Genomic DNA, 27672 nt, shown 5'->3' on the forward strand with positions numbered 1-27672 from the left:
TATTCATCTAGTCTAATTTTAGACCCATTCTTACGATGTTAACTCCACCTCTCATGCATACATAATGTTAAATAAGTGTAAATTCTCTGTATTTGGAAAACAGTTAGGACAATAAACATGGAATTAGTTTATTGTATTGCAGTCTAAAATTATTTTTTACATTTGTATCTGGTGACAAATTGACAGACTTATGGTGTATGTGGTAAATGTATAAAAGTGAAATTACGTTAAGATTTACAAGCAATAGAAGCGACCGAAAAAGACCCAAATCACAGCATTAAGTGCAGTCATCCTTTAGCTACTGACCGAGAATTAAACGATTTCATTATCTGTTTCCAACAAGTACTTCGTAAGCAACATCATCTAGTGCCTGTTACAGGTGGATAGCTTTAAAATCTGGTACCTGTTAGAGGTAGGTAGCTTTAAGATCCTGTACATGTTAGAGGTAGGTAGCTTTATAATCTAGTACCTGCTACAGGTAGGTAGCTTTAAAATCTGGTACCTGTTACAGATCGGTAGCTTTACAATCTGGTACCTGTTACAGGTAGGTAGCTTTATAATCTGGTACCTGTTACAGGTAGGTAGCTATATAATCTGGTACCTGCTACAGGTAGGTAGCTTTAAAATGTGGTACCTTCTTCAGATCGGTAGCTTTACAATCTGGTACCTGTTACAGGTAGGTAGCTTTATAATCTGGTACCCGTTACATTTAGGTAGCTTTATAATCTGGTACCTGTTAGAGGTAGGTAGCTATCATTTTGTACAATACAACTGTCTCTCACTTTGTTTGTTTTCTGTAAGTTTAAAATCATATTTAATTCAAATTCAGTTTTTCTTTGAATTCTTGATGTTTTCATATTTTTTTATTTATAGTTGAATGCAAGAGGAGTTGATTGCTGTTATTCTTTAAAACAATCTCATTTTTTTAAAGTGCAAAATTTTGATTAACTTTAATGATTCAAAATGCATTTGAATTATTTGAAAAATCCAGCATCGTCGCAAAACCACGGCAAAAATGTATAGACTTCGGACAGTAATGGCTCGAGGCGATGGTAATCCAGCTACAGTAACTGCGCATAAAAGTTTGAATTGATGAGGGAATAAAATAAATAGCTATCGCTTGATCCTTATGTCGCGGATTCGAATCCCACTGTTGGACGTGGAGACCTGTCCTTTGGATGAGAACAAATAAACCGAGGTCCCGTGACGCAGTAGGTGCTGGCACGAAAAAGATTCATCACTGCTCAATGGCCCTCAGTGCCAAGGTCAAAAATTGCAGCTATCCACCGGCAAATGATGGCGTCTCCGTATGAGTGAAAAATTCTCGAGGTTAAACAACAGACAAACAAACTTATCATTACATTATTCTGTGCATTTACAAGCACTCTTCGCCATTAATGTATAGAAAGATATGAAATAAATCAATTTCCTTTTATTTTTGCTTGTCAAGTTTTTTTTTCTGGTCTACGCGTATAAGTTGATTTTTTTTTTCTGGTTGCCCCCTTTCAAAAGCAATGCTACGTCACTGGGCCGGAGTCTTTGTGTGTGTTTAGATATCTGGTCTATTGGTCTGGGAATTGTAACTCCCCATTGACCCAGCCAGGTCTGTGTTCTCTAGGAATGTAAATTAAAAACTTAGTAGGCAGTAGGCACAACAATACAGAAATTCCTTTAGAAGCAAAAAATAAATAAATAAATAAATAATAATAATAACAATTAATGATTAAATATAAATAAATAATTAAACGTCCGTAGACTTTTTTGAGGGGGGGGGGGCACAGCTCCGTAAAAAGCCTTTTTAAATTCAATAACTACCCCCCCCCCCCTGGAGTTTCTGCGAAAGCTACTCAACATGAGTATATGCTCCCAAGATCACCAGTGAGATAACAATACTTTTTTCTCTCTTATTTATTACGTTTTGCATATTTGTCTTATTGATAAACATTAACAGTTTCATAGAAACGATGTAGGTGGAACTTTTGAATGAGGGTAGGAATTTATGTATGTCACCGTTGTAACGCGAGATAACTCGTACGCACTCATGGAGAGACAACTCCTGTCCGCCAACCTGCAAGCGGTACCAGATAGCCTCAACCGATTCATACACATGACTGACCTTTCGCCAGTTAAGTACGATTGATTGCCCATTTATCATGATCAAAAGGATCTTGCGATAATCAAATTACACATTTATGCAAAAAAATACACTTCACAGGTAAAATGTTCAAGCACTTGTGCCCAGCAAAATGTTCTAAATAAATGTGTCATAGTAGAGTAAAGTTTTAAAGAAATAACTATTTTGAACCATTGTTTACTGTAATTGTAATGGTATTTAAGGCTTGTCTTCGTAAATGCTGTATTGCAATCTTCATCCCATAAAAAAATATCTGTTTGACTCATATAGTTTGTATAATGGTAATGCTATGTATGAGAAAATTTTCAAAAAAAAAGTCTATCATATGTGCACAAAAGCTATTAATTTATTAAACTTCGAACATCCTTTACGTTAACGTTACAGGCTATGAGCCACTTTTTTTTTTTTGGTTTTAGTGCATGTAATTACTCCTATCACTGAAAAGTGTCTTAGAGAAGGACTTGTTTTAGAGTAAAATTTTCTTATGGTTCTTTTTCAAATCAGCTGTATTTATGTCTTACAACATGCTTGAAATTGTCTTAATGTTCATGAAAGATCTTTAAATATAATGACATACTATAACAACATGAGACCAACTTTTCAACAAATAATGGATACCAATTTTTTCATTAACTTTTATAAAGTTCATACATAATTCAATGCCAATTTTGAATTTGCTAAAAACTACGAGGGTTGTCTGGTAAAATCATGGATAAGTTGTCTAGGGTGAAAAATAATCATCATTGCATTCAAAAGTTTTCTCTATTTTTAAGTACATTTTTTCATCCATATACATAGCAAATATCAAATAGTTACAGCTGTATATGCTCAATTTTTTCTAAAATGAAATTTTATGTTATGTGTGGTATTGCCTTACGGCGCGTAGATGATAACGTAAAAGTGTGTAAAGCAGTGTCACGTTTCCACATTGCTAAAATAACGTTGGATAAGGCCCACTTAAATGCGGAAATTTCATTGATGCACATACTTGAGTTTCCCTTTATTCCTCCTTAAACAGCCGAGGAACCAATCTTGCACACACATAGGACCTTCTGAAGATTTATTAGTAAGTTAAGGACAGTACTCTCACTATCATTCAACTAAAAAGGCTATTTTATATCGACGGTCTACAGTACCAGCGTCTTTCGATATTGCCAGTAGCTGTTTGCTGCATGTTTTGTTCTACCCGGGGACTCGATCAAAAAGCTTCCTTTTAGAAAACTCCCATTTCACTTATATACTAAAGGTCTAGTGATATTCTTAATTTTTTTCGTAGCCATTAAAAATCTCCTAGGGCGTCATTACTAGATCTAAAGCAAACTTATTGATCTCTGGTGCGCCATTACGTCATCAAACGTCGCCATTTTTCTGTGTTGTGTTTACCACTTTCCCACTTCAAATACTCGGGAAACTGACAAAACGTAATCAAAAACCTTGAAATTTTCAAGAAACGACATAATGGATAGTGGATTAAATACTTTTATTTGAAATAAATCTCTAATGGAACCCTGGTTTTTTTATTATGCGCCGTAGGACCATACCCTGTGCACATTCAAGCATAATAAAATCTTTATTTTTGTCTATATTTTATCCAAAAAACTCAGATGCACTTAAATATAATAAATAAACATTTGCTGAAAATATCAACTTAGTGCGCACATAATTTTCGATTAAAATCTTTTGTCCAGGATTTTATCGGACAACACCCATATATCCGATTGTAAATACTGTTTTTTTGTTTTATCACCATGGTTAATGTCCTCCTGCCAATCCCCACACTTTTTTGCTCCAGACAAGCATCCTCCAGGAGGGATAATATATATCTTTAATTTTGACATCATTCAAGTTTCTATAGTTTCTTCAAAACTAAATTGTTTCATCCTTCCAAATAAGGACTATTAGAACGCCGTTGGACTGATTCGAAATATCTATATAATATATCAATCTTTCCTAACGCGTTATTTATCTCACTTCAGCTAGTTTGGTCAGAGAAAAACGTTGGGGGTTGTTTAGTAGGTGGTAAATTTCACTGAATGTTTAACTAAATTTCTCTTTTTTTCTGAGTACTAGTAACTGCTTGACTGTGATGATACATTTTTGTCACATATATTCCGACTTTGGTTATTTAATATCTTTTCCTTCAACTATGGCCACGTTATGGAATACCTTGCATTAACAAGAATTACCTTTCGAAGACATTCCAATCATACAATGTTACCAAGTTATTTTTCAAAAGATCTCAATAAAAGCACGTCCATTAACCAAAATTTTAAACCTTTCAATAACCTTTTCTAAAGGTAATTGTAAAGTCAATTTTATCAATGTGAGTTTTGTTATTCGAATTTTTGTTACAGGACGATTTGTGTAAATAACAATGCTATATGATAAAATTGATGACTTCAACTTTTCAATCGTTAACATCCCTTACTTATATAGCAATATACTTTTATCACCTGCATAAAAGGTTAATATCTTTCAATACGATTCGATACGCAAGTGCATGATGATGAAAAGGAATTTCAACAGTCTCGTTTAAAGTCATCAATTCGCTAGTTCTATCATGATCGATACAATGAACTTGTCATCAAGTACAATCTATCATTAAGTCGAATGCTGACTGATGTTTGTCATGCTACCTGTAATTGTTAGCTTTTGTTTACACACTGAAAATAACTGTCTACGGATTTTTTCGTTTTTTCCGATCATGACAAGGAGCACATGGCGGGTGTGCTCGGTTGGCAGGGGATGCTCACTCCTCCATGGCACCTGATCCCTGTCTGAGGTCTGTGTTTGCTATGCTCCGGATTTGTATTGTTTGAACGGACCTATGAGCTTGATACTGATCGTTATCTCCAAATTTTATTGACATATTTATCAAGACAACTTTAACCCCTTTAGTATACAAAAATATATCATGAATTGTTTAATATATACGTACAAAAACAAATAAAATGTACATCAGTAAATCTTGATTTGTTGTCATTTGTGAATATTTAATCTCCCCACAATTCATGGAAAGATTCCATTCAATGATTTTGAACAGCATACATGATTATCTGATTATCACCTGCAACTAGCATTCTATTTTTAAATACAGAAATGCACCTCGGTGCTGTCTGCCACATCCCAATGTCACAAATTGACAAACACAATCCATTTACATCAAACACTGAAATAGAATTGTTTAGAAAGTCTGCAATAAACATATTTCCTACACTGTCGCAACTGATTGACCCCGGACGATGTAAAATTTTTCTAACAATTTTTCCACTATTGTTTATGAGAAAAACACAGTTTCTATCAAAATCAGAAACTGCAAAAGTATTATTTGGAAGATAGCACGCATATGTGGGTGTTCCAAATGCCTTCACTTCTTCTCTGTCGTCAGAAATTGGTATCATTTTTGTTTGATTTCCATTTATTTTTGTAAATATCTTGTCTCTTGTCATCCACATAGACGCATTATCATTTGGCGAAGTACAAACTATGGTTGATACTCCATCGTGCTGTTCTTGAATTTCTAGCTGTCTGTTCATTATAAACATTTGGGAATCAATTTGTGTTCTGCAGAGAAAACCATTGAGGTTTGAAGATATCGAAAGAACTCGGGGAAACTTGATCGATTTTCGACTATTCGATGACAGGGTTAAACTCTTTACCTTTTCGTTTTCCTTGTCAATAGCTACAACACGGCCATCTGGAGTCCAGGTCACACTGGAGTAAACTGGCGTATATTTGTCGTCATTATCACTGAAATTTAATTTTTTTATCAAATTAAGAATACTTTTTTTCTTAACATTTTTCAAGTTATCGCTTATGCCTCTCTTGTCTGTAATCAGTGAACTTGAAGCCGAATGATCCCTCAGCAGTCCTGCATTGTTTTCATTCGTTTCGCTTCTGTTTGTAGTGAACAGCTGTGATGCACGTTTTGTTTTAATTTCTAGTGACAATATGTCTGTTTGTTCAAAGGAAGGATCAAGTAGTTGAGTCTTTTTCCACAACAATTTAAAATGGGGGATATCTAAATTTAGGCATTCAGATGTCTTTGTGCAAGTTGATTCGTTTAGATTTAGTACACGGTCATAAATTTCATCCAGAATATTGAGGATTTCAAAATCACTTCCTCCCTTTGAAATGTTAGCTGAAAACGTTAGTGATTCCTCAATACTTTTACAATGCTTTTCAATATTTTGGAATGCGTTGTGCAAAGGATCTTTCTGTAATTTCATCTTATTTCTGATGTCTTCCGTCAATTTTGTTTGAGATCTTCGTAAACTCTCGATTGCCTCTGAAAATCTTTCTTCAATTTCCCGGACGATTACATTTTCATTTGCTTCGCAACTATTTATTTCTACTGATAAAACTGCACTAGACTTTTGCAGATCCTCTAGCTTTTTCTTAAGCGGATCGATAATTTCATTGATTTTTTGTTCCTTTTCTTTACGAAGATCCGCGATGGGTTTAAATCCATGCTCTCTGTGCTTATATATAAGACAGTCACGGCAAACAGGTGCTTGACATGAGGTACACAAGAAAAGCAAAATTTCATCTGTATGACTAGAACATCTTGTCTTCTGAGCTAACCTAATTTCGTTATCGTGTTTTCCTGTTTTGATGTCTTTCATGGAAACAACTTGATGATTTCTCGTCTGACGCGTGAAAGAGTGACGCATTTTTGCACATTCTTCACAAAGATAATCCAGACAAGTTAGACACTGGAAAAGGGCGGGACGATTTTCATCCAATAGTTTACAGAATGAACAAAAAAGTTCATCAGATTTTTTAACTAAATCAATCATATTTGTCAAGCAAAAATTTGTTTTTATTTCATCAACTTCCAATGCAAAGTTTTCCCTGCAAACTGGGCAATGATAAGGTGGTTTTAATTCATTAGTTTTAATAAAACCACTAATGCAAAATTTACAGAAAGAATGCAAGCAGGGTAGCGTTTTTGGTTCGCTAAAAACCTCATAACAAATTGTACACGTAAGAAAATCGTCCTTTAAAGTCGAAGAAAGTGACTCCATTTTCATCTGAAAAAAACAAAGTTGTCTATATTACTAACGGTTGAAATATGAAGAAAACTCATAGTGATCGAGCTCAAAAATCTTTGAAAAAATTCAGATTGGGAGCAGAGCAAAGAAAAACATCAGAGATTGGATCAGGTGCCAAGGAAGAGTAAGTATCCCCTGTAGACCGTTTACACCCGCTGAGTGCTCCATGTCATAAGCGGGCAAACGAAAAAATCCCTAGACAATTCAGTGTGGAAATAATGGCCTAACAATTTGAATGAAATATATTTTACAAGTTAAAATATTTAAATGTAACTGTTTGTAATATTACAATTACATAGGAAAAATTAAATCTTGTATTACATGTATGCACATATAGGAAAATGTATCAATTTTGAAATAAATTCGGAGAATACATTTGATAAAAGAAATAAAAAAAAGAATTTTCTTACATTTACTCTTAAATCTCCTACCCTTTTAGACCCTATTTTACAGGTCTGTGTTTGTTCTGCTCACAATTTGTATTATTTTTGTTGACTTTGAGCGTGATTACTGATCGTTTTATCACATTGTTTAGTTTAAGTTTGATTTAATTAAGCTATATGTCGTATTTTAAAAAGCGTAAGATACATGCAACTTGTGATGATTAAGTCAAAAGGTTTTCATTAAAAATAAGTTTACAAAACGTAAGGAGTTAGGCAATTTATTAAATTACCTGGATTCAGATTATTTGATGAACTTTACATTTGTATACAGATGTGTATTATTTGATTGCTTGCTCATTGAAAAGGTAATTTTCTTGAGAAGATATCAATTTTTTTTAATTACATCACATAAAGAACTGACTCCATAACTGTGGAGCTACAATGTATGCTCGACCCAAAAATAAAAAAAAGAATGACTCCGCATAGAGACACATACATGTACCTTCATACCTGTTAAATGATCTTTTTTCTTGTACTGAAAACAAGACAATTGCAATATTTAAAGTTTTCCTTGCACATTTCTATGTTAAACATGACCATTAGTAACTTCTTATGGCTGCTCTACAGTTCCTAGTCATAGAAGACTGCAAAACATAGACAAGGTTTTAGCGCTCTCATGAATATGATACACATTAAAGAATCCATAGAAGTATGAAATAAAACAAAATAACCCGAGAGATGGAATGTGTTGCCCCAAAGAAAAATAGGATGATTAGGGATTAACAAATATATGGCCTAGTACTCAATGCTTATCATGATCATGTACCTGGTCTGAGTGATAAAAATATACAAGGGAAGAGAAAAAGCTTTTTAAAGAATTTTTACATTTTAACTATATGAGCAATAAAGCCCCATCCGTACCCAAAAACCCCTGATCCTGGGGCCATGAATTTGGTAATTTTAGTAGAAGGATTAATTCTTATTACAATCAAGCAAACAGTTTGACTACTTGATGACCCGTAGTAATGAAGAGAAATTTTGGTTGTATAAGTCCCAGTTTTAGGCACGGAAAAGGGGGAGAGAAATTTTCAAATTTTGTTCCTCTTTGTCCATAGATGTTTTTTGCCAGAATTGAAAATGAAGTTGAGAGTTGAAATTGGCTATGTGGTTATGTGGTTCAAGAGAAAAATTGAACAATGTTAAAATGTTTACGACCGACAAAGGACCTTCGTTTAATCTATGTTCTGTAAAAATGACCTTGCTGGCAACTACAATCTTTCGTTAGGTCAAATGTTGGCTGATGTTATTAATGCATTAATTTTACTGTTTTATTTCACACTGAATTTTCTATCGATTTCTCCCTTTGCCTTATCATGACAAGGGGCACATTAAGGGTTTGACTGATGTTGCTTAATCTTTGAAATTTTAAGTATAAAAGTTCCTATAGCTGTACTATAGCGAACCAAAGCTTCATAATATTCGCTATATAATAAATCAAATTAGAGTGTATGTGCTATGCAAAGATAGTAATCTTGAATTTACTTTACTAATCTATAATGACGTTTTTAATGTTTTGTTAGAGTGTAAGGTGAGATTGCCGAAAGCACAATTTCTCACTGGGTTTTATCGGCTTTCTTCAACATTTTGTCGATGTCTGTTGTGAAATGGTTGATATAATTATTAGAAAATGATTTAAAATACTTATATGTGGTTTAAAAAAATGTATACTTACCAGTAAGACGTAAGAATTGTTCTAAATATACCAACAAACGTTTTTGATTCAATAAAAAATGGCGTCTTTCCTAAAGTAAGCCAAACGAGGAAAATATTTGATATTTGAATAGATAGTGACGTATTTTATAACAGGCGTCCCAAGGTAACTTGCGCACTTATCCGTTCAAGAAGACACGGCATTTAAATTCAGTAATGTAAACATGAATTTTAAAGATAACCATTTTGTACAATGACGTGCTGTAATATTTGACTTTTGTAAATACATTCTATTCAACTACTGTAAAATCATTACATTTGTGGGTTAAAATTCTTATAGTTTGAGGAAAAATATGGGTTAATATGAATTGAATTTCCTGGTTGAAAGGCAAAAAAAAAAAAATTACTTTGGCTGAAAATTAGAACATTTCGTGGGAAACAAGAGTTCACGAGTCTCTTTATTCCACAAAATAAATGAAAACTAAATCCCCACGAATGTAATTGATTTCACAGTATTGTTTTGTTGGTCAGTTTGATATTATTTACATGTACCTAAGGTTTACGGTATCTTTCACCTATTCCTAATTTGCTCTATTTAGGCCATTAATGTGATTTAAAGCTAAACACGCTTCGTAAAAAGGATCTGTCCGCCATATTCGATTGGACTCTCGCTATATCTGAGGGCCCCTATATATAGAGCCACTCACTTAGTCACTGTTCAGTGTAATCAGTTGTCACCGGTCTAGACGGACGTCTGTGCTATACAGCACTCGGTAGCAACAAAAATAACTGTACTTATAATGCAGGAGAGAAAGGTACCAGAGAGACGTACAACAGTTGCACAGGACAGTGCAGTATAACAAACACAAATACTCGTAACTGCAATAAATTGTAAACAAATGTAATGCAAGATAACCATCACGAGCACGGGTCGCCATTCCACGCCGATACCCGTGACAATAAGGCAGTCAGTTGTAACGAATGCGAAGAGTATACCCCGGTGCTGATATCGTAGATAGTAATATGGCGTATGCCTATTTACGAGTCGTGTTCAGCTATAACTACCTGATGAGTACAGTATTTTACAAAAGCCCAAAAATAATAAACAGACAAACAGTAAGTGTTTGACTATACGATTCAACTATTCAATCATTCATTCTTTGAATCAAACAAAGTATTTAACTCTTTCAGCAATTGTTTGATCAAATGTAGATAACAAAAAAAATGTTATGCCCCCTTAGAAAGGTCGGGGGCAGGTGAGTATAATTTTTCAGATCTATACATGGTATCATCTTGGATGTTTTCGAACTATTTTTGGTCAGATGTAATATCAAATGTTATCTTCCCCTGGAACGTCTCGTTTAAGTTAAATAACTTACGATTTCTACAAGCCTGGATCGGAGCCAATCAGCAATCTAGAAATAGTTGAATTATATGGTGATATGTATTTAAGCAGGATGCTTAAGACACTGGAAGTATATGTATAGTATCATAATATACTCCTTGTAGGGGTAAATTATTGTATTGACCTCAAACAACAATCATTGTCTAGTTTTGATTAAGTACACCTCTCTAAAAACTGAATCAATGGACAATTACAATAATAGACAATAACCAAAAATTATTCAAAGTATCAGAACACTGTTGTCTGGAATATTGTACGTTGCAAATTAATTTCTATCGCATTTTAATACCCTTGAAATCTTGTAAAAAGGTATCTAATATCGATGTCATTACTGCATTCAAAAAGCAGATATTGATTTAAGATATATGAAATATATGGAGATAACGAACAGTATTCAAGCTCAAAAGTCCATTAATCAATACAAAATAGGAGCAGAGCAAACACGGACCTCCAAACATCAGAGGTGGGATCAGGTGCCATGGAGGAGTGAGCATCCCCTGCCGACAGGTCACACCCGCCGTGTGCTCCTTGTCATGATCGGGAAATAACGGAAAAATCCGTCGACAATTCAGTGTGTAAATAATGGCCTAACAATCAGTGTGAAAAATGTCAGTCAGCATTTGACTCAATGATAAATTGTATTTGCTGACAAGGTCATTGTATCGACCATAGAACTTACGAAATGATGACTTTAAACGAGACAGCTGATATTCTTGTTTCATCAACTTATTTGTCAATAATTTACCTCGTTTTAGAAATTGTACATACGTAGAGCATGCTCTTGCGTATCGAATCAACTGAGAGATATATACCCCGTATGCAGGTGATGAAGGTATATTGCTGCATAAGTAAGGGAAGTTGACGATTGAAAAGTTAAAGTCATCACGTTTATCATAAAGCTTGGTTGTTAGATTACCATTAACGTCTTTTTCAAGTAAAATATCCAAATATGAAACAGATGTGTCAGACTCTGTGGTATCTTTTATCTCAAGTTCACAAGGATATATCGTATCGACATAAGAATGGAAATAGCCATGATTGTTAATTGACAATACGTCGTCGATATATCTAAATGTCGAGTTGAAGGCCACAGCAAGTGTTTTCTACTTTTCACGTACAAGATTTTGGACAAATTCTGCTTCATATGAATACAAAAAAAGGTCTGCTAATAACGGGGCGCAATTGGTACCCATGGGAATTCCAATAGATTGTTGGAAGACCTGGTCTCCAAAAACCACATAGATATTGTCAATCAGAAACTCAAGCATCTTTTTAATGTCAACTTCATATATATATATATATATATATATATATATATATATATATATATATATATATATATATATATATATATATATATATATATATATATATATATGTATATATGGTATTCGGATAATCTATACTTAATACAGTCTGTACAACATGTAGTAATGAATACGTGTAATTATTTTGAAGATTCATGATTGACTAATAGATGCAATACTTGTACAACATTAATAGCAAACTGTATCACAAGAGGTCATCAGTGAATATTTTAAGAATCAAAGTACAACATTATTCTTTTTTAGCATTTATCAATATTTTGACATTCCAAAAATTTTATGAACACTTTAAGGTTTATTAGTGTGTTTAATTTTTAAATTTTTATTACAAATTTTCGACGAAAATAAGAATGTTGCGTAAAATAATATTCTTAATGGGTTAATATTTAGACTCACTGTTTCAAATTTCTTATACTAGAACACATAGGTAAACTAATAAGAAGTCACCATGAAATGTTATTGAAGATAAGAAGAGCATAAGAGGAAAAATGCCATGCATCCGTGTTATATGAATTTGATATGATGATTAACAGTAAAATGAATGCATTAAAGCTGGAAAGGAATATAACTTGCATGCCAATTCTGTTTGATTAATTCATAAATTATCCAATTGACTGATTAATTAATTAATGCGATAGCTACGTGTATCAAAATTTAAAATTCAAGTACGTATTATATTTTAACAAAAAGTGGAGATAAAGAACAGTGAGCGATCTAAAAAAAATCTTCAAACAAACAAATTTGTGAACATAGTATACATTGTTAACCAGACCCCCGGAAATTCCAGAGGTAGGAACAAACGCCTCGGAGGAGTATGCATCCCCTGTCGAGCAGACCAGCCATGAGCCCTACGTATTGCACAGTTAGACGTAACATTCCAGAAAGTATTGCAATCTTATAATAGTTTCGTTGAGATAAAAAATAATCCTTGGAGTACAAATTACATGTATGACTTATGACCATTTTGCGCTTAAAAATTACAAAATTAAACATGAGCAGAGCATTCAACGTTGTAATGTCCTTTTAAAAGAATTTGTATGAATATTATATTACAATTGTTATACATGTATCTTCCATATTGTATATCTAGAAAAACACGGCTACACATTCCATTTTAAATTTTTCATGAAATTTTTAATTATCACCCCTGAAAAGAAGACTTTGTCCTTCATTTGAACAAACTTGAATCCCCTTTCCAAAGGATACATTGTGGCAAGTTTGGTTGAAATTGGCCCAGTGATTTTTGGAAGAGGATGAATATGTAAAAAGTTTACAACGACAACAGGCAACGGACAAATTTGGATCAGAAAAGCTCACTCGAGCCTTCGGCTCAGGTGAGCGAAAAAATAAAAGAAGAGTGCGGTGGTAGACAGGTTGGCGGATCAATTTCCTGCAATTTTTATGCCCCAGTAAACGAAGATTCGGGGGCATATAGTTTCTGCCCTGTCCGTCTAGCTGTTTGTCTGTCTAGCTGTCTGTCTGTCTATCTAGCTGTCTGTCTGTTTGTCCACAAAAACTTTAACCTTGCCCATAACTTTTGATTGGTTGCAGCTATAGCTTTCATATTTCACATGTGTATTTCTTGTGACAAGATCTTTCTTTGGGTACCATCATATTTGACCTTTTGACCTTGGAGTTTGACCCACTTTTGCAAAATTTTATGAGACTTTGACCTTGGCCATAACTTTTGAACAGTTGGAGCGTAGGCTTTCAAGCTTCACATGTGTATTTCTTGTGGCAAGGCATTCCTTTGAGTACCAACATCTTTGACCCTTTGACCTTAACATTGGAGTTTGACCTACTGTTGATAAAACATTAACCCTTGCCATTACTTTTGAACAGTTTGTGCTAGGTCTTTCATGATTCACATGTGTACTCCTTAATAGAATATCTTTCTTTGGATACCAACAACTCTGACCTTTTGACCTTGACCTTGGAGTTTGACCTTCTTCAATTTTTTTTTTAAATTTTAACCTTGACCATAACTTTTGAACAGTTAATGCAAGGGTTTTCATAGTTCACATATGCATTTCCTGTGGGAAGACCTTTCTTTAGGTACTAACAACTTTGACCCTTTGACCTTGACTTTGGACTCTGACCTACTTTTGAAAAACTTTAACCTTGGCCAAAACTTTTGAACAGTTGGTGTTAGGTCTTTCATACTTCGCATATGCATTCTTTGTGACAAGACGTTTCTTTTAGATACAAATAACTTTGACTCTTTAACCTTGAACATGGAGTTTGACCTACTTTTTAAAAACTTTAACCTTGCCCATAACTTTTGAACAGTTGGTGTCAGGGCTTTCATACTTCACACGTATATTCCTTGTGACAAGACCTTCCTTAAGATACCAACAATTTTGGCATTGACATTGACCTTGGTGTTTGACTTACTTTTAGAAAATTTAAACCTTTGCCATAACATTTGAACATTTGGTTCTACGGCTTTCACATTACACGATCATGTATATCACTTGTGACAAGACCTTCCCTTGGGCACCATTTGACCTTGACCTTGCCGTTTTACTTACTTTGAAAAACTTTAACCTTCGCCATAATTTCTAAACGGTTTGTACTAGGGCTTTCATATTTCACACGTATATTTCTCGCGACAAGACCTTTCTTTGGGTACCAACACTTTTGATTTCTTGACCTGGAGTTTGACTTGCATTTGAGAATCTTTAACCTTCGCCATAAGCTGCCATACGGGGGCATCAGTGTTTCACAAACACATCTTGTTCATTAAAGTGATTTATTCTGCTCCCATAGTATCTGAGGGATTTTGAACAAAGAAAAATTTAGTATTTTTCAATACTATAAGACTTTCATTAACAGTCAGTAGAAACTCTTGAGATATAGTACATTTTTCCATCACCATTGTTTGGAATATATTTCCCACGCCTGAAAGGTTTTCATCAATTATTTATATATTTATTTACGATGAAAGTCCAGTTGCTATGGTTGTAGGATGTATGAAGTTTTTTTTTTCATGTATATAGTAATTAACATCTGTGCCACTCATTCATGCATTCATGCGTATATGTTATTTTGTTGTATTCATTTATATTCATATACCCCAGTTGGGGGTTTTGTCTTAAGGATACACCAAAGGTTTCCAAATGCCAGAATTTAATTTACACGTAATTCTTTCATTATCAAAGATAACATAATAAAAGTATATATCATTTGAAAGCTTGTTAAATTTACTATTTAATTATCCTAATTTAAACTTTAATCAATATCTTATTTAAAAATTATTTATATATTAATGTAAATTTTAGTGCATAAATATTTTATAAATCAACTTTTTTGTATTTAACCCCTCAAAGTGGTCATTTTGCCTCAAGGTAGATTAAAGATTGAACTTAAAAACTGTATCTCAGATTTTTGATAAATATTCTAATTCAAAAGTTACAGCCATTTGCTCTTCAATATTATCAATTTATTAGCCTAATTTAACATTTCCCTCAATAATTCCAAAACTAAGCTAGATATCAAAAATCTGAGATACGGTTTTGTGAACACACATTTGAGAGGCAACCCATCCAATTTTCAGAGAAATTGGTCAATAAATAAGGGAGCTGAATCCTTTGAAATAATACCACACACTGTCTGATCTTACTTCACAGTAGAGGGCAAAAACCCATTACACAACAAAATCTGCCAAAGCTAGGAATATATGACACCTTAGAGATTCAGCTTTGGATACCTGTCACTTGGCCATATTTCCTATGCATATTCACAAGAATGGGAGGTTCTTTTCTGTATTTAGATGCTTTTAATTAAGTAAAATAGGTTCAATTCTGAATCAGAAAGATTTCCCGGCAAAATGGCAAGAGCTAAGCTCCACCTCCTATTTTATGGTCATCAGTGATCTGTTAGATCTCCTTCTCTAAATCTAGAGTCCCTGTAGTTTAATTATTGATAACCTCTGTGTGGCTAGTGTAGAATTCCCCAAGTGGTCACAGTGATTTATTGCATCTTTCATGAGCAGGCAGTCACAGATCAAATCAGAAGCTTCAATAACGGAACATTCACATGTGATAATGTTTATGTTTCATTATTGTTAAATAATTAGAAAACCATTTCATAATTACCCAGAATTTTGCATGCATTATAAAGCAGTGATTAACTTCTTTTTCTAGCCAAAAATCTCAAAATTGTTGAAAATCTTGAAAAAAGCCTTTGGTGTATCCTTAAATAAAAACTTGAAAACTTGAAATTTCAAAGTTTGCATAAAATGTTTTCCATAAGTCTCAGATTGACAACATCAATACTGCTTTGGGAGATCAGGGCTGGGATTCATAAAGATACATGAGATTTGTGCTAAGATACACAGTCAATTAAGTATAAAACAGATTCTTAGTTGAGAAAAAATTCTGAAGTCATATTCATATAAATTCTAAGTGTAATTCTTAGCTAAGTTTAATGCTGAGAAAATTAGAGCTCTTACGTGAAGTCCCCTAGCAACGCATGGAAATTCCCGAACAAAATGAGCACTCTTTTGTGATGGAGGTATTTAGTTCTCTGTGTATTACCTGTACATCACGACTGATGTTTACAGCTACATGTATATCATCAATATTGTACATTTACATCTTACTAGTTAATAAATATTTCAAAGTTAAAAAGAGTTTATAGTTGGATGTACAACCGTAATAGCATGATTTGTTTATGAAAGATTGAGATTTCTTCTATGCACATTATTTTTATATTGATAAAAAAAACTTAAGTAGCCCTAATTCTTACCTACTTTAAGACACATTTTGAGGACAATTAACTTTAAGTCAATACTTAAGCACGAAGTATGTTTATGAATTACACATAAGTATTTCTACCAACTTTGATTAAAACTTGGTGAACTTAAGAAAAAATACATAAGTTATATTTTAAACTTAAGAATATACTAAGAAGTTTTATGAACTCCGGCCCCGGTCTTTCAACATTCTGTTGGAATTCTAATGGGTACTAATTACGCCCCGTTATTACAGACCTATTTTTGCATTCATATGAAGCAGAATTTATTCATAAATTTCTACATGAGAAGAAGAAAACGCTTGCTGTGGCCTTGAACTCGACGTTTAGATATATCGACGACGTATTATCAATTAACAATAGTTACTTTGATTCATATGTCGATTCGATATATCCCAGTGAACTTGAAATAAAAGACACCACGGAGTCTGACACATCTGTTTCATACCAAGGGGAATAAAAATCACCTCGCTGTAAGCGTCGATTCATTATGAGCGTGTTCGCTATAAGCGTGTTTTACTGCAATTGTTAGGCCATCATATACACACTGAAAGAATAAGGTACAGTTTCAATGCAAATCTGGCCCTGCATTTTTCTTAAATATGAAAGTAATGTAAGAAAATAAAATTCAAGCTTCCTGAATCATTGAAATTCCATGCAGTAAGAACATGCAAATTGTTTTCTCGTAAGAACTCCTAAATGCTAATTATGACGTCATGAACTTGTTCATTTTCCCGTATTTCTTTAAAAAATAGCAAAAGACATCAATTTTCAGTGGAGTTTTCTATCAAATAATATAGAGCACATAAATCGCCCTCAAAGGTTTTTATCAAAATCATATGATTTTTAAATGATTTTGCACAGCATATCCAAAAATTGAAGCGGCGTGGCTGTGGATACTATTTTCTTAAGGAAAACAATCCCAGAAATTAGTTATTCTCAGGCTTTTTCTGTGTCAAAAACTTAGAAATGTTACAAATTAATGATGTCATATTTCCAGAATGGTGCTCCTTCATAATATAATCTTTCATCAACTATCATATTTATATACTCAACTCATATTTAATCCAATTTTATAACTTTTTAAAAACATTAAATTTTAGGGCGCAATAAAGCCCTTTCTACAGACTTCTTTCTACGGACTTGTTTCCATTTACCCGGTCATGACAAGTAGCACACGGCGGGTGTGACGGGTCGACAGGGGGGATGCTTACTCCTCCATGGCACCTGTTCCGCCTGAAATGTTTGTAGAGGTGCGCTGCTCCAGATTTGTATTGTTTAAATGGACTATGAGCTTGAATGCTGTCTCCATATTTCAGATAACAATTACATCATAAGCATTTCTTCAAACCAGTTAGAATTGAGTTTTGTAAAAAGCATACATGTACATGTATGAAAGAAATTTATTTTTTCTAATGACAAATAATTCAATGTGAAGCACAAATCACTTTAATTTATCTTCCATCCACAGAAGGAGGTCCTTCCCACTGGATCACTCTCGACATTCCCCCAGTTATACGATTGGTGTGTCCTAACGAATACGTCTACCCCCTTCTCAAGCTGGGCCACGGCGGTACCACTCACATTTTCGTTATCACCATTCCGCACCGACAAGTAAACCGCATCATATTCTTGATCATTAACTACAAGCTGAGCTGAATGAGATGAGTTTCCATAGAGACGAATAGACCAGGCAAACGCATAAAGTCCTGACTCCGGGGCGACAAATATCCCGGATGTGTGGTGGTAACCGTTTCCCACGTTCAGTTGGACTGTGTCGAAGACTATTGTCTGGTGTCCATTCGGCGTTGTTTGTCTCCTACTCAGATAAGCTTGAAATGCAACCGGCACGGTAAGGGAACCAGTCAATAATCGTTCTGCAAAGAAAGGACGTTTTAGGTGAAAAGAAATCGACTCATTCATTTCAGCTTTTTTCTCTTTCTATTTTTTTTCCATTTTAGTACTTGCTAATTTTTTTCAATTATATGAGCGTTTGAAAAATGAAGTCTTTTGATAAATATTGCTTTAATTTGCTGTAATGACAACCAGGGTGAATACTGTGATCCAAAATATTTCTTTGTATTACTGTTTATTCTAAGAGTAGTTTGAATTGATTGGCGAAATGCTATTGTAAATTTTGACTGTAGCAATTATAATTCTATTATAACTTGTGTTCTAACTCAAGCTACCTGGAAAACCTACCAGCACCACTTCAAAAATGTTTTTGTTACTAAACTACATGTAGTCAAAATTCAGAAAGTTCAAATGACATCAAAACTTTGCAATATATCTCAAACAATTTTTTTTTCGCTTCAAACAAGGTTATATCAATAGATCATTTTTTTCTAAGACTTTCTGCTTCGATATGAATCTTAAAGTTCAAATTGTAGATTGACACGGTACTAAATATAAAGTCTACGAGGATTTCACGAAAATGGCCGCCACCTCATCAATAACGTATTTATGTAGAGCGCGTTCGGAATCAATTTATACCCATATTCGTATTACCTCTGGAAATAACAAAAACGCCCTCTCACGCTTGACAGCAGTGGCCGAAATTTACATTGTAAATTTCCATACACTTTGAAAAATCGCGTCATGCGTATTTGTTCAAGTTGTATGTACCCAATCTGGATAAAAATGGTTAGAAAATGTTTAATATATTTTTTCTTTGAAAACAGATCAATATGTATTTGATATCCTTTAAAATGTTAGAATCGCTAGTGTATTGAACACTTGTATATAAAGATAAGGGTATTTAAGGTTAACCTCTATGGAAATACTTGAACTATCCGGTCAGTCCCCCAAAACTTTTTTGATAGATGTGAAATAATAAATTTGTAAGAAAAGTACAATGACTTTTTTAAGTCTTTACTAAAATATTACTAAAATATGTTTATAAAGTATTCAATGGCACTAAGAAAACCTCGGCCGATTCCGACAATGGAGTCCGGAGAATACGTTCTATTTCCACTATGGAAGAGTTATACTTCTTAGTGCGCTCTTTTGTGAAAAAGTCGGTAAATGTACAAATCTCGCGGGATTTCAGGGACAAACGTAACGTAAACATGTAAACAGTATGTTGAATGTCGATGAACAAATCCTAAGAAAATGCAAATGAAATATTTTATTGTTGTGGACTTTATATACATCAAGAGTAGGAATGACAACGATATCAATTTATATCTATATTGTTGATCGTATGTATCTATTTATCGTATGCTACATCTAAATACAATATACATGCCTCGGAAATGTCGTATTTTTTATTAATGAATGATAAATTTAGGGTTCTCGCTCTTTTACATATGTCTTTTAGTTCTTCCATTCTTTAATTGGAATGACAAATACATTTAACATTAAAAATTGGATTGAGATTGGCATGTTTTGTATTATCCGCAACGCCATGCTGTCCCTGTCAGACGACGAAACGCGCCTCTAATTTTGAAGAGTTCACTAATGGAAATATAACGTATTGAAAAGACCAAACTTTGCCGAGTGCATTGAATAGATAATTGTATGTTTCTACTTCTGATGATACATGTTTGAAAATGTTTGAATAACCTGAGATATATGTCAAATTTCTAACCTCTGTTAAACATAGCCTTGAATGATGTTATCAATCAACCGTGGTCTATTAAAAAAGGGAAGGCAAAGATATTCTACTCATAGCTAATTGAGGTATTGTTAAAAATAAGCTCTATAATTTCAAACTTGAAGAAAGGAAAACACTTTGCAAATCTTTTGTACTTCTAATTAATTAGCTAACGAAGACTTACTCATTAATCCGCGAGTCTTGGTCTGATCAGGGACATCGATCACGTCCTTCCTGTGGGTATACAATGATTCATCAACTCCTCCATCTGAAATATCTGAACTGGTTCTCAGTGTTTTGGAAATTGCACTTAGCTGGTCGTCTTGCCTCTGAACATGTCTTTGTAAATCTCGAATAATCTCTTCCATTTTTCCCATCTGCTTCTTTTGTTTTGAAACCGTGGACTGAAGAGCGTGGTTGGTGGATTCCATCTGTTTAAAACGATCGTCATAATCAGCAAGTACTTTTTCTAAACGTTCAACTGTTTTTCGAAGAGATTGCACCTCAGAGTACATAGATTTAGCATCCTCAGCAGTGCTCTCACTGAAGGATTCAAACAAATAAAGAACAATTATCAAACACGGAACAAGGCGAAAAGTACTCCAAGCCATGTTTGGAAGATATGTAAGACAAAACTGATTCATATCATTACATTCCTTATCAGTCAAATCCGAAAATATTTTTAGCTTGCTGTCAAATCTTTGGCACAAATAAACAGAACAGTATGTAGGATCTACATATATAACAATGGAGTAAATTTGCAGTTTCAAATGTATAGTTGTATTTTAGATTTAGAAAAATAGTCTAGAAGTGGTACTGTCTTCATTGTTATAAATATATATTCTTAACGTTTTAATAACACGTAAATTTTAATTACAAAGGCGTATTGATCAATTCTGTTTCAATGAAGACATCGAATTCAATAAGACGAAACACAAAAGTAACAACGGTTGAACTTTTCATCCAAAATAATTTAATTCAAACCATACTTGTAAATGATTGAAAATATTTAATTTGTTGATTGTCTGACTGTTGGGGATGACTTGAGGGATTATATATCTAGATGATTGTTTTAAATTAATTGTCTAAAATCTCGCCGGAATAAAGAATTAGTTATTAGTTGTTGAATACATTGGTAATAATTTGTCAAAAACAAAATAGATATTATCATATGCAAGTCTAATTTAAACAGTCAACAACTATTTTTTTAAGTAATAAGGTATGATATCACTATGAAATGGCCTCGCAAATTTAATCCAATTTTTGCTTTTCAGCAAAGTGTTTCTGCATTGCATCCCCTCCTCTAATCACAACTTCTTTTCTACTCCGGATCCTAGACATCTAACGTTAAAATAACCCTTCTATCAAGATTTTCAAATTTATGGCATGGTTCAAACCAGAGTTGATAATATATTGAAAATACATTTTATCTTTTGAAAACTTTTTGACTTCTGGACATACCTGAATGTATACTGTTTTCATAAATATGATAATAAAAATAAGCTTTCTACTAAAATTGTTAAATTCATTTTTCCTATGTGTAAGTTTTAAGATCCTAGTGGAAACATGCATTTCTTGTAAAAAAAAAAAAAAATCATCCTTCATTGAAAATTATATGCTTTTGGTCTAAAAACTACGATGTACACAGTGTTGCAAAACAAACTGTTTGCTTGTCACATTATAGTAGGAATAAGTCAAAAATTGTAAAAAGTACGACCTTTTGTGCAAGGTTTAGGCCCCAGGTTGGTATTACAATTAGTCGATCGAACATTAAAAATGCATTATATTTAAGAGCCCTCTATACACTGCACACTAGAGAGTTCTGATTTTGTGGTATTTTTATGGAAATAGAGTGATCTGCCCTTTGATCAAGAATAAAATAAATTGAAATGTACAATTTATTACTTAATTTGTGATCAAATCAAGCATTCATAACACTTTAATAGGCCATGATGAATAGATAGAACACTTCATTTGAAGATATTTTGCCCACTTCAGTAAACAAAAGTGATTTATTTTCATCAGTACTTCATTGTCTTTGAACATTTTTCCTGGGGGTAAATGCAAGGCACCCTATGTTGAAAATGTGATAGATAAGATAATATACTTACACCTTTACACACTATAATTTTCTCAATGTCCAAAAAATATTTTCCTCTAGTGTATAGAGGGTCCTTAAGCCAGAATTTTACTCGTTAATGGGCCCTCTACAAAGTTTTGAAATTCACATCCTCTCCACATGGTTTTCAGACCAGTGTTGGGCTAAGGTGATCATAAATGGAAAATGCATTCACCTCATTAAAAATTCTTCTTCGCATGCACTTCAAAGGCAAAATATTTACTCTTATATTCATAAAAAAATGTTTTTTTTTAACAAAGATGTGATATTGATATTGATATTCCCTCGTTATTTCCCATGGTGAGGCTATCAAGTAGATACATGTAAAAACCCCAAACCTATGTAAATAAAATGAGGGGGTCAGTTATTTACATGTATCCACCCCCTCCTTTGTCTATCATAGCATTGAGTGATTAATAAGCAACAAGTGAGATGTTCAAACAAAATAACTCAGCTGCAAGAGTGTAAAAAAAAGAATAAATGGATGTCATTGCTTCAAGGTCAAGAACTGTTGAAAAAAAAACAACTTATTTCTGATTTAAAAATGAAGAAAAAAACTTCATTAAGTACTATTGTAACGTATTAATACATAATTATGTTCTATGATTTTAGAAATCCCCTCAAAAAACAAAAACAAAAAAAAAAAAAGATCACATTATATCAGCACAAAATTACTTGAATATGTTTTTCTCTCAACGCTTAAAAAGTTCAAATTTCATGACTTTGAGTTCATTTTGCCAATGATTTACTTTTGTGTTACTGGATTTCAAAAATATTTGAAAATTAAGTGGTCTTTTTATGTATCAATCAGACATTCAGTATAGTAAAATAAATAGTGCATGTCTTTCAGGGTAAAAGATGAAAATTTCACCTCTTGGAAACCATTTTCAACCTCCGCTGACGGGTCGACAGACAATTATGGTCTTCTGTTGGGGAATCAGTTTCAAGGTTTGTTCCCGTTTTGGACACATTCGAATTTCAGGTATAGAAAACGTGTGCAAAACGGGAGTTTTTTCAGGTTAAATAATTACTTAATTGCTATAGTCTGTATTCTAGTTGTGAATTGGAAGAAAGAAAGTCTACGGAAAGAAGGAGGAAGAAAATTTGATTTGCATTTGATATTTTGACTTATATCTTTAATTTCATAAGATAAAAAAAACCTTGTCAGCAAATACAATTTATCATTAAGTCAAATACTGACTGACGTTTTTCATACTAATTGTTAGGCCATTAGTTACACATTGAATTGTCGACGGATTTTTGCGTTATTTCCCGGTCATGACAAGGAGCACAGGGCGGGTATGACAGGTCGGCAGGGGATGCTTACTCCTCCATGGCACCTGATCCCACCTCTGATGTTTTAGAAGTCAGTGTTTGTTCTGCTCCAAAATTTGTATTGTTTTAAAGGACTTTTGAGATTGAGAGCTGTTCGTTTTCTTTATATATTTCATTTAGAAGATTAAAATATCATAAATACTAATCAAAACTCTAATTATATTCATATGATACTAACTGGACATTCTCTTTTTTCTAAGTTAAGATTGAATTCATTTACTTATTCATTTTTACCTTAAGTTTATGAAATGAAAACATCTAAATTATCAACTTCATCAAGATGGGTAGAAAAGGTTGAATTTTCAAAATTGTGATTCTTTTAAAAATATATTATAATGCATCGGTAAATTAATTCCAGGTAAATCCCAGTGGCATCGGAAATTTTAGCGGATTGACAGGACGTTTTATACGAAAAAGGGGACGTTTTAGAGGAAATTTTGAAGGGATTTTAGCGGAAGATTTATAGGACATTTTAGCAGAAATTAAAATACAATGTAGACATTTTAGCAGATAGTTAAGTAGAATATATTTATTCTTGTTGAACTGGTCACGGTAACCTAGTGGTAGGGCGCTCGCTTCGTGATCAGGAGGCACGGGTTCGATTCTCGTTCGCCGTGCCGCGTCAAACCTAAGATGTAAACATAGGTAGTGACTGTTCCTTCGCCAAGCGCCCGGCAGTAGAAGTGAAAGTCACTGATCTTTCGAATGAGACATTAAAAACCCGAGGTCCCGTGTCACGGTAGGCGTTGGCAAGATAAAGAACACTCGCTGCTCAATGACCCGGAGTGCCCAGTATAGGTCTAAATTTGAAGCCCTTCACCGGCATACGGTGTCGTCTCTGAGTGAAAAATTCTCGAATGGGACAATCAATCAATTTTTCTCCGCCAGAGTGTTTATTGCGCTCAGCTCACAAACGGGGAGGTAGAAGTGGGATTTTGAGAAGTGACAAAGTAATTTCATATATTCTATTAAGGCCAGTATCGAACACACTTTTGTAAACTTATTTCTTATTCGATTATTTGAATGGTTTATTCTTTAAATCAACTCAATCCACTTGCGCAGTTGATCTTGGTATAAATACACAGGCTCGATCAGTACTACACAAATTACATTGCCGTTATCTATTTGCTGTTTCAAATAAAGAAATAAACGTAAACCTAGCTGTGTTGTTCTTCTGTTCGGCTACCTAAGGATGAAGTTCATTAAAATTAATACAGTTAATGTCTAAAATAATATCAAGTCAGCACTGAAACACCATATACATTATCTTATATTTATATACACTATTCACATCTCAGCATTGTCTCTGTATCAAAATTCTGTGTCGAAACCTGTCACAAATGATACTCCTTTCCCTTACTTTACCACGAAAAAATCCGGTAAAATGTCAAGTGATTTTTTACAGAGAACTGAAATGTCCTATAAATCGTACGCAAAATGTCCATGCATACCTTTTGCAGTTTCCCTTAAATGTCCTTCGCCCACTCCCAGACAGAGATCATACACTCGAACTCACATTGAACTCTCTTTATTTGAAAAATCGGTTAGTTTGAAGTGAATTTGGTTTCCCATAAAAAAAAAAAAATGGAACAGTTTCTTTGTAATAAATTCTTGTTTAGATTGAAATCGGTTAAAGTGGAAAATCTCTGTTAATTTTAAATGATTCTGGGGTCCATTGAACATAAAGCTCGTTGTTTTGATAACGTTTTTACATTGAAGTTGCCGATTGAGACGCGTGGACAGAGGTGACCGATTATATGCGAAGTCTAGCACGTGTAGATTATCACATGTGATTTGATTTCGGTGGACTTTTAAAAATCTAATTATGTCTTGCATAAATAAAACAATTGAGGATTTCTCATCAGAACATTAAAGTCATCATTTTTATTTTCTTACTACGGCATTAAGACCGACATGGCTAAAATTTGCAAGGATGTCGTGTGTAAATTGGTGTGCGGAGAAAGTGCCGGAGTAAATAAATCCACTGTAAGTGACTGGAAAATAAACTTCTTGATTGAATCGAATTATATGAAGCATAATTATGTTTTCAGTGCTGATGAGACAAGGTTGTTCTACAAATGTGAATCTGACAATTTATTGTATCTACGCGGCAATATTCAAGGCATATTTTTTCCCTGTGTAAACAGTATTGATAGTTTTCTAACACGAATCAACAAAAAAAAAAAGTAAAAAATTAAGGACTTCTTCGAAAAGTAGAGATATATATATTTTATAAACGCTGCATGTAATTTTTCTTTTTCTTTTTTTTTTTTTTTGTATATTATTTTTACCGTATCTACATTTTATATTTGCTTCTCATGGCACAGGATATTATGAAATCCGGCCGGTTAATTTGAAATAAATCTTAAGGTCCCTTAAATTTCAATGTAAACGAGTTTGACTGTACTATAATTGCCATCAAAACTATTAATGTTCTATACCTAATTTTCAAATATGTGCAAAACGGGTACACCAATTTCAACTGTACATGTACTACTAGAAGCTGTACTTGTTTCTATAATTTGTTATAGAGTTGTAGTCATGCACTGTATCAATAGCAGTAGAAGTTGATGTACTAGCAGTTGGTTTGATAGAGTATTAGTGGTATTAGTATAAGTAGTGGAAGAAGCAGTACATTTTTACTAATAGTTTAATGATATGGAGGTCATTTATATTCAACAAAAAAGGGAGTGTTCCTTTTTTTTATCCAGATGCCAGAAAAGACATATAACAAAAATCCCATTCAGTGTTAATATACATTTTAGATATATCTGAGTCCAGAACTCTAAAACTTTTTTTTTAATGTTATCATGGACAACAACGTGATATTCAATCTCCTGTCACACATTACGGTATGAAACCTGTATAACTGAGATATCAAGATAAAGGTTTGTGTTATCAAAAATCAACAAGCATGTCAATTTCTGGGACGTAATGTGATTGAATGGAGTGGAGGTGTACTTATTTATTTTTTTTACATTTATGGAATACGACGAGTTGAACTGTTCCGATTATTTTGTTTGTCTTTTCGCTTGAAAAATGTCAGAATACGTATTCATTTCCGATGCATGGTTCAGCTGATCTTAAGAGACAATATTAGAGTTAAGAATGTAAGTAAAATCGAGTATACCATACTTTTTCACCTTAACTCTTACGGTATTTATAAAAGGTTCTTTCAATATTTAAAACAAAATCAAGTAGAACAATTAGTTTCACTTTCTTTCAGAAAAACAGGAGATTTAAGTTCAGTTTTCTATGCACTATTACGGCATTTAGAATAATGATATGATACTTTTAAGGAAAAGTAGCTTTTAAGAAAAAAAAATGGAGTCTTTCCAATTTATTACTTATGTTAGAGAAAGGAATTTTTCGAATAGCATGACAAACTGAGTTTTTGAGAATCCTTAACATTGGATGCAAATATTGATTCAGGTTTTATAAACCAAGAGCGGATCCCACTCAGCAATTTACCTTATGCCATTTATGCAAATATATATCCTGAATGAAATAAGTTATTTATTCCTTCAACGGTTTCTGTTTAACAGGAAGGATCATTAAAAATGTCAAGTCAGGCTAAGCTCGATGTAAACGTTACATGTGGAATTTGTAAAAAGTTATTCAGGGATCCTAAACTTCTGCCATGCCTGCATTCTTTCTGTGAGAAGTGTATAGAGAGTGAATTATCAAACCTCGGTATCAAACCTTGGACTTGTCCAATATGTAACACGGAAGTAGAAATTCCGAATGGGGACACATCATCTTTGGTAACGAATTTTTGGCTGGAGAGCATGGTCAGGATTCATGAGTTGCGCAGTGAACCAAACGAAAAACAGATATGTTCATTTTGTTCTTTCGCA

The 27672-nt window shown here is 33.5% G+C and overlaps 1 protein-coding gene across 1 annotated transcript; it reads right to left on the bottom strand.

The window, feature by feature from the left end:
* Positions 1-5042: 5042 nt before the first annotated feature.
* On the bottom strand, positions 5043-9352 carry LOC133189010 (E3 ubiquitin-protein ligase TRIM56-like). Its single transcript, XM_061324457.1, has 2 exons — positions 9304-9352; positions 5043-7167 (listed from the first exon to the last, which is right to left on the bottom strand). Exon 2 carries the CDS (start codon positions 7165-7167, stop codon positions 5161-5163), a length of 2007 nt encoding a protein of 668 aa, XP_061180441.1. The 5' UTR covers positions 9304-9352; the 3' UTR covers positions 5043-5160.
* Between the last annotated feature and the right edge of the window lie 18320 nt (positions 9353-27672).

This window comes from Saccostrea echinata, unplaced genomic scaffold (genome assembly GCF_033153115.1).
Source record: "Saccostrea echinata isolate AGI-Se365-2 ecotype Australia unplaced genomic scaffold, CSIRO_AGI_Sech_v1 ptg000016l, whole genome shotgun sequence".
NCBI classification, from domain to species: Eukaryota; Metazoa; Mollusca; class Bivalvia; order Ostreida; family Ostreidae; genus Saccostrea; species Saccostrea echinata.

Excerpts from the sequence above, each read along its gene's own strand:
- LOC133189010 (XM_061324457.1), bottom strand. The coding sequence starts at position 7,167 with ATGAAAATGGAGTCACTTTCTTCGACTTTAAAGGACGATTTTCTTACG.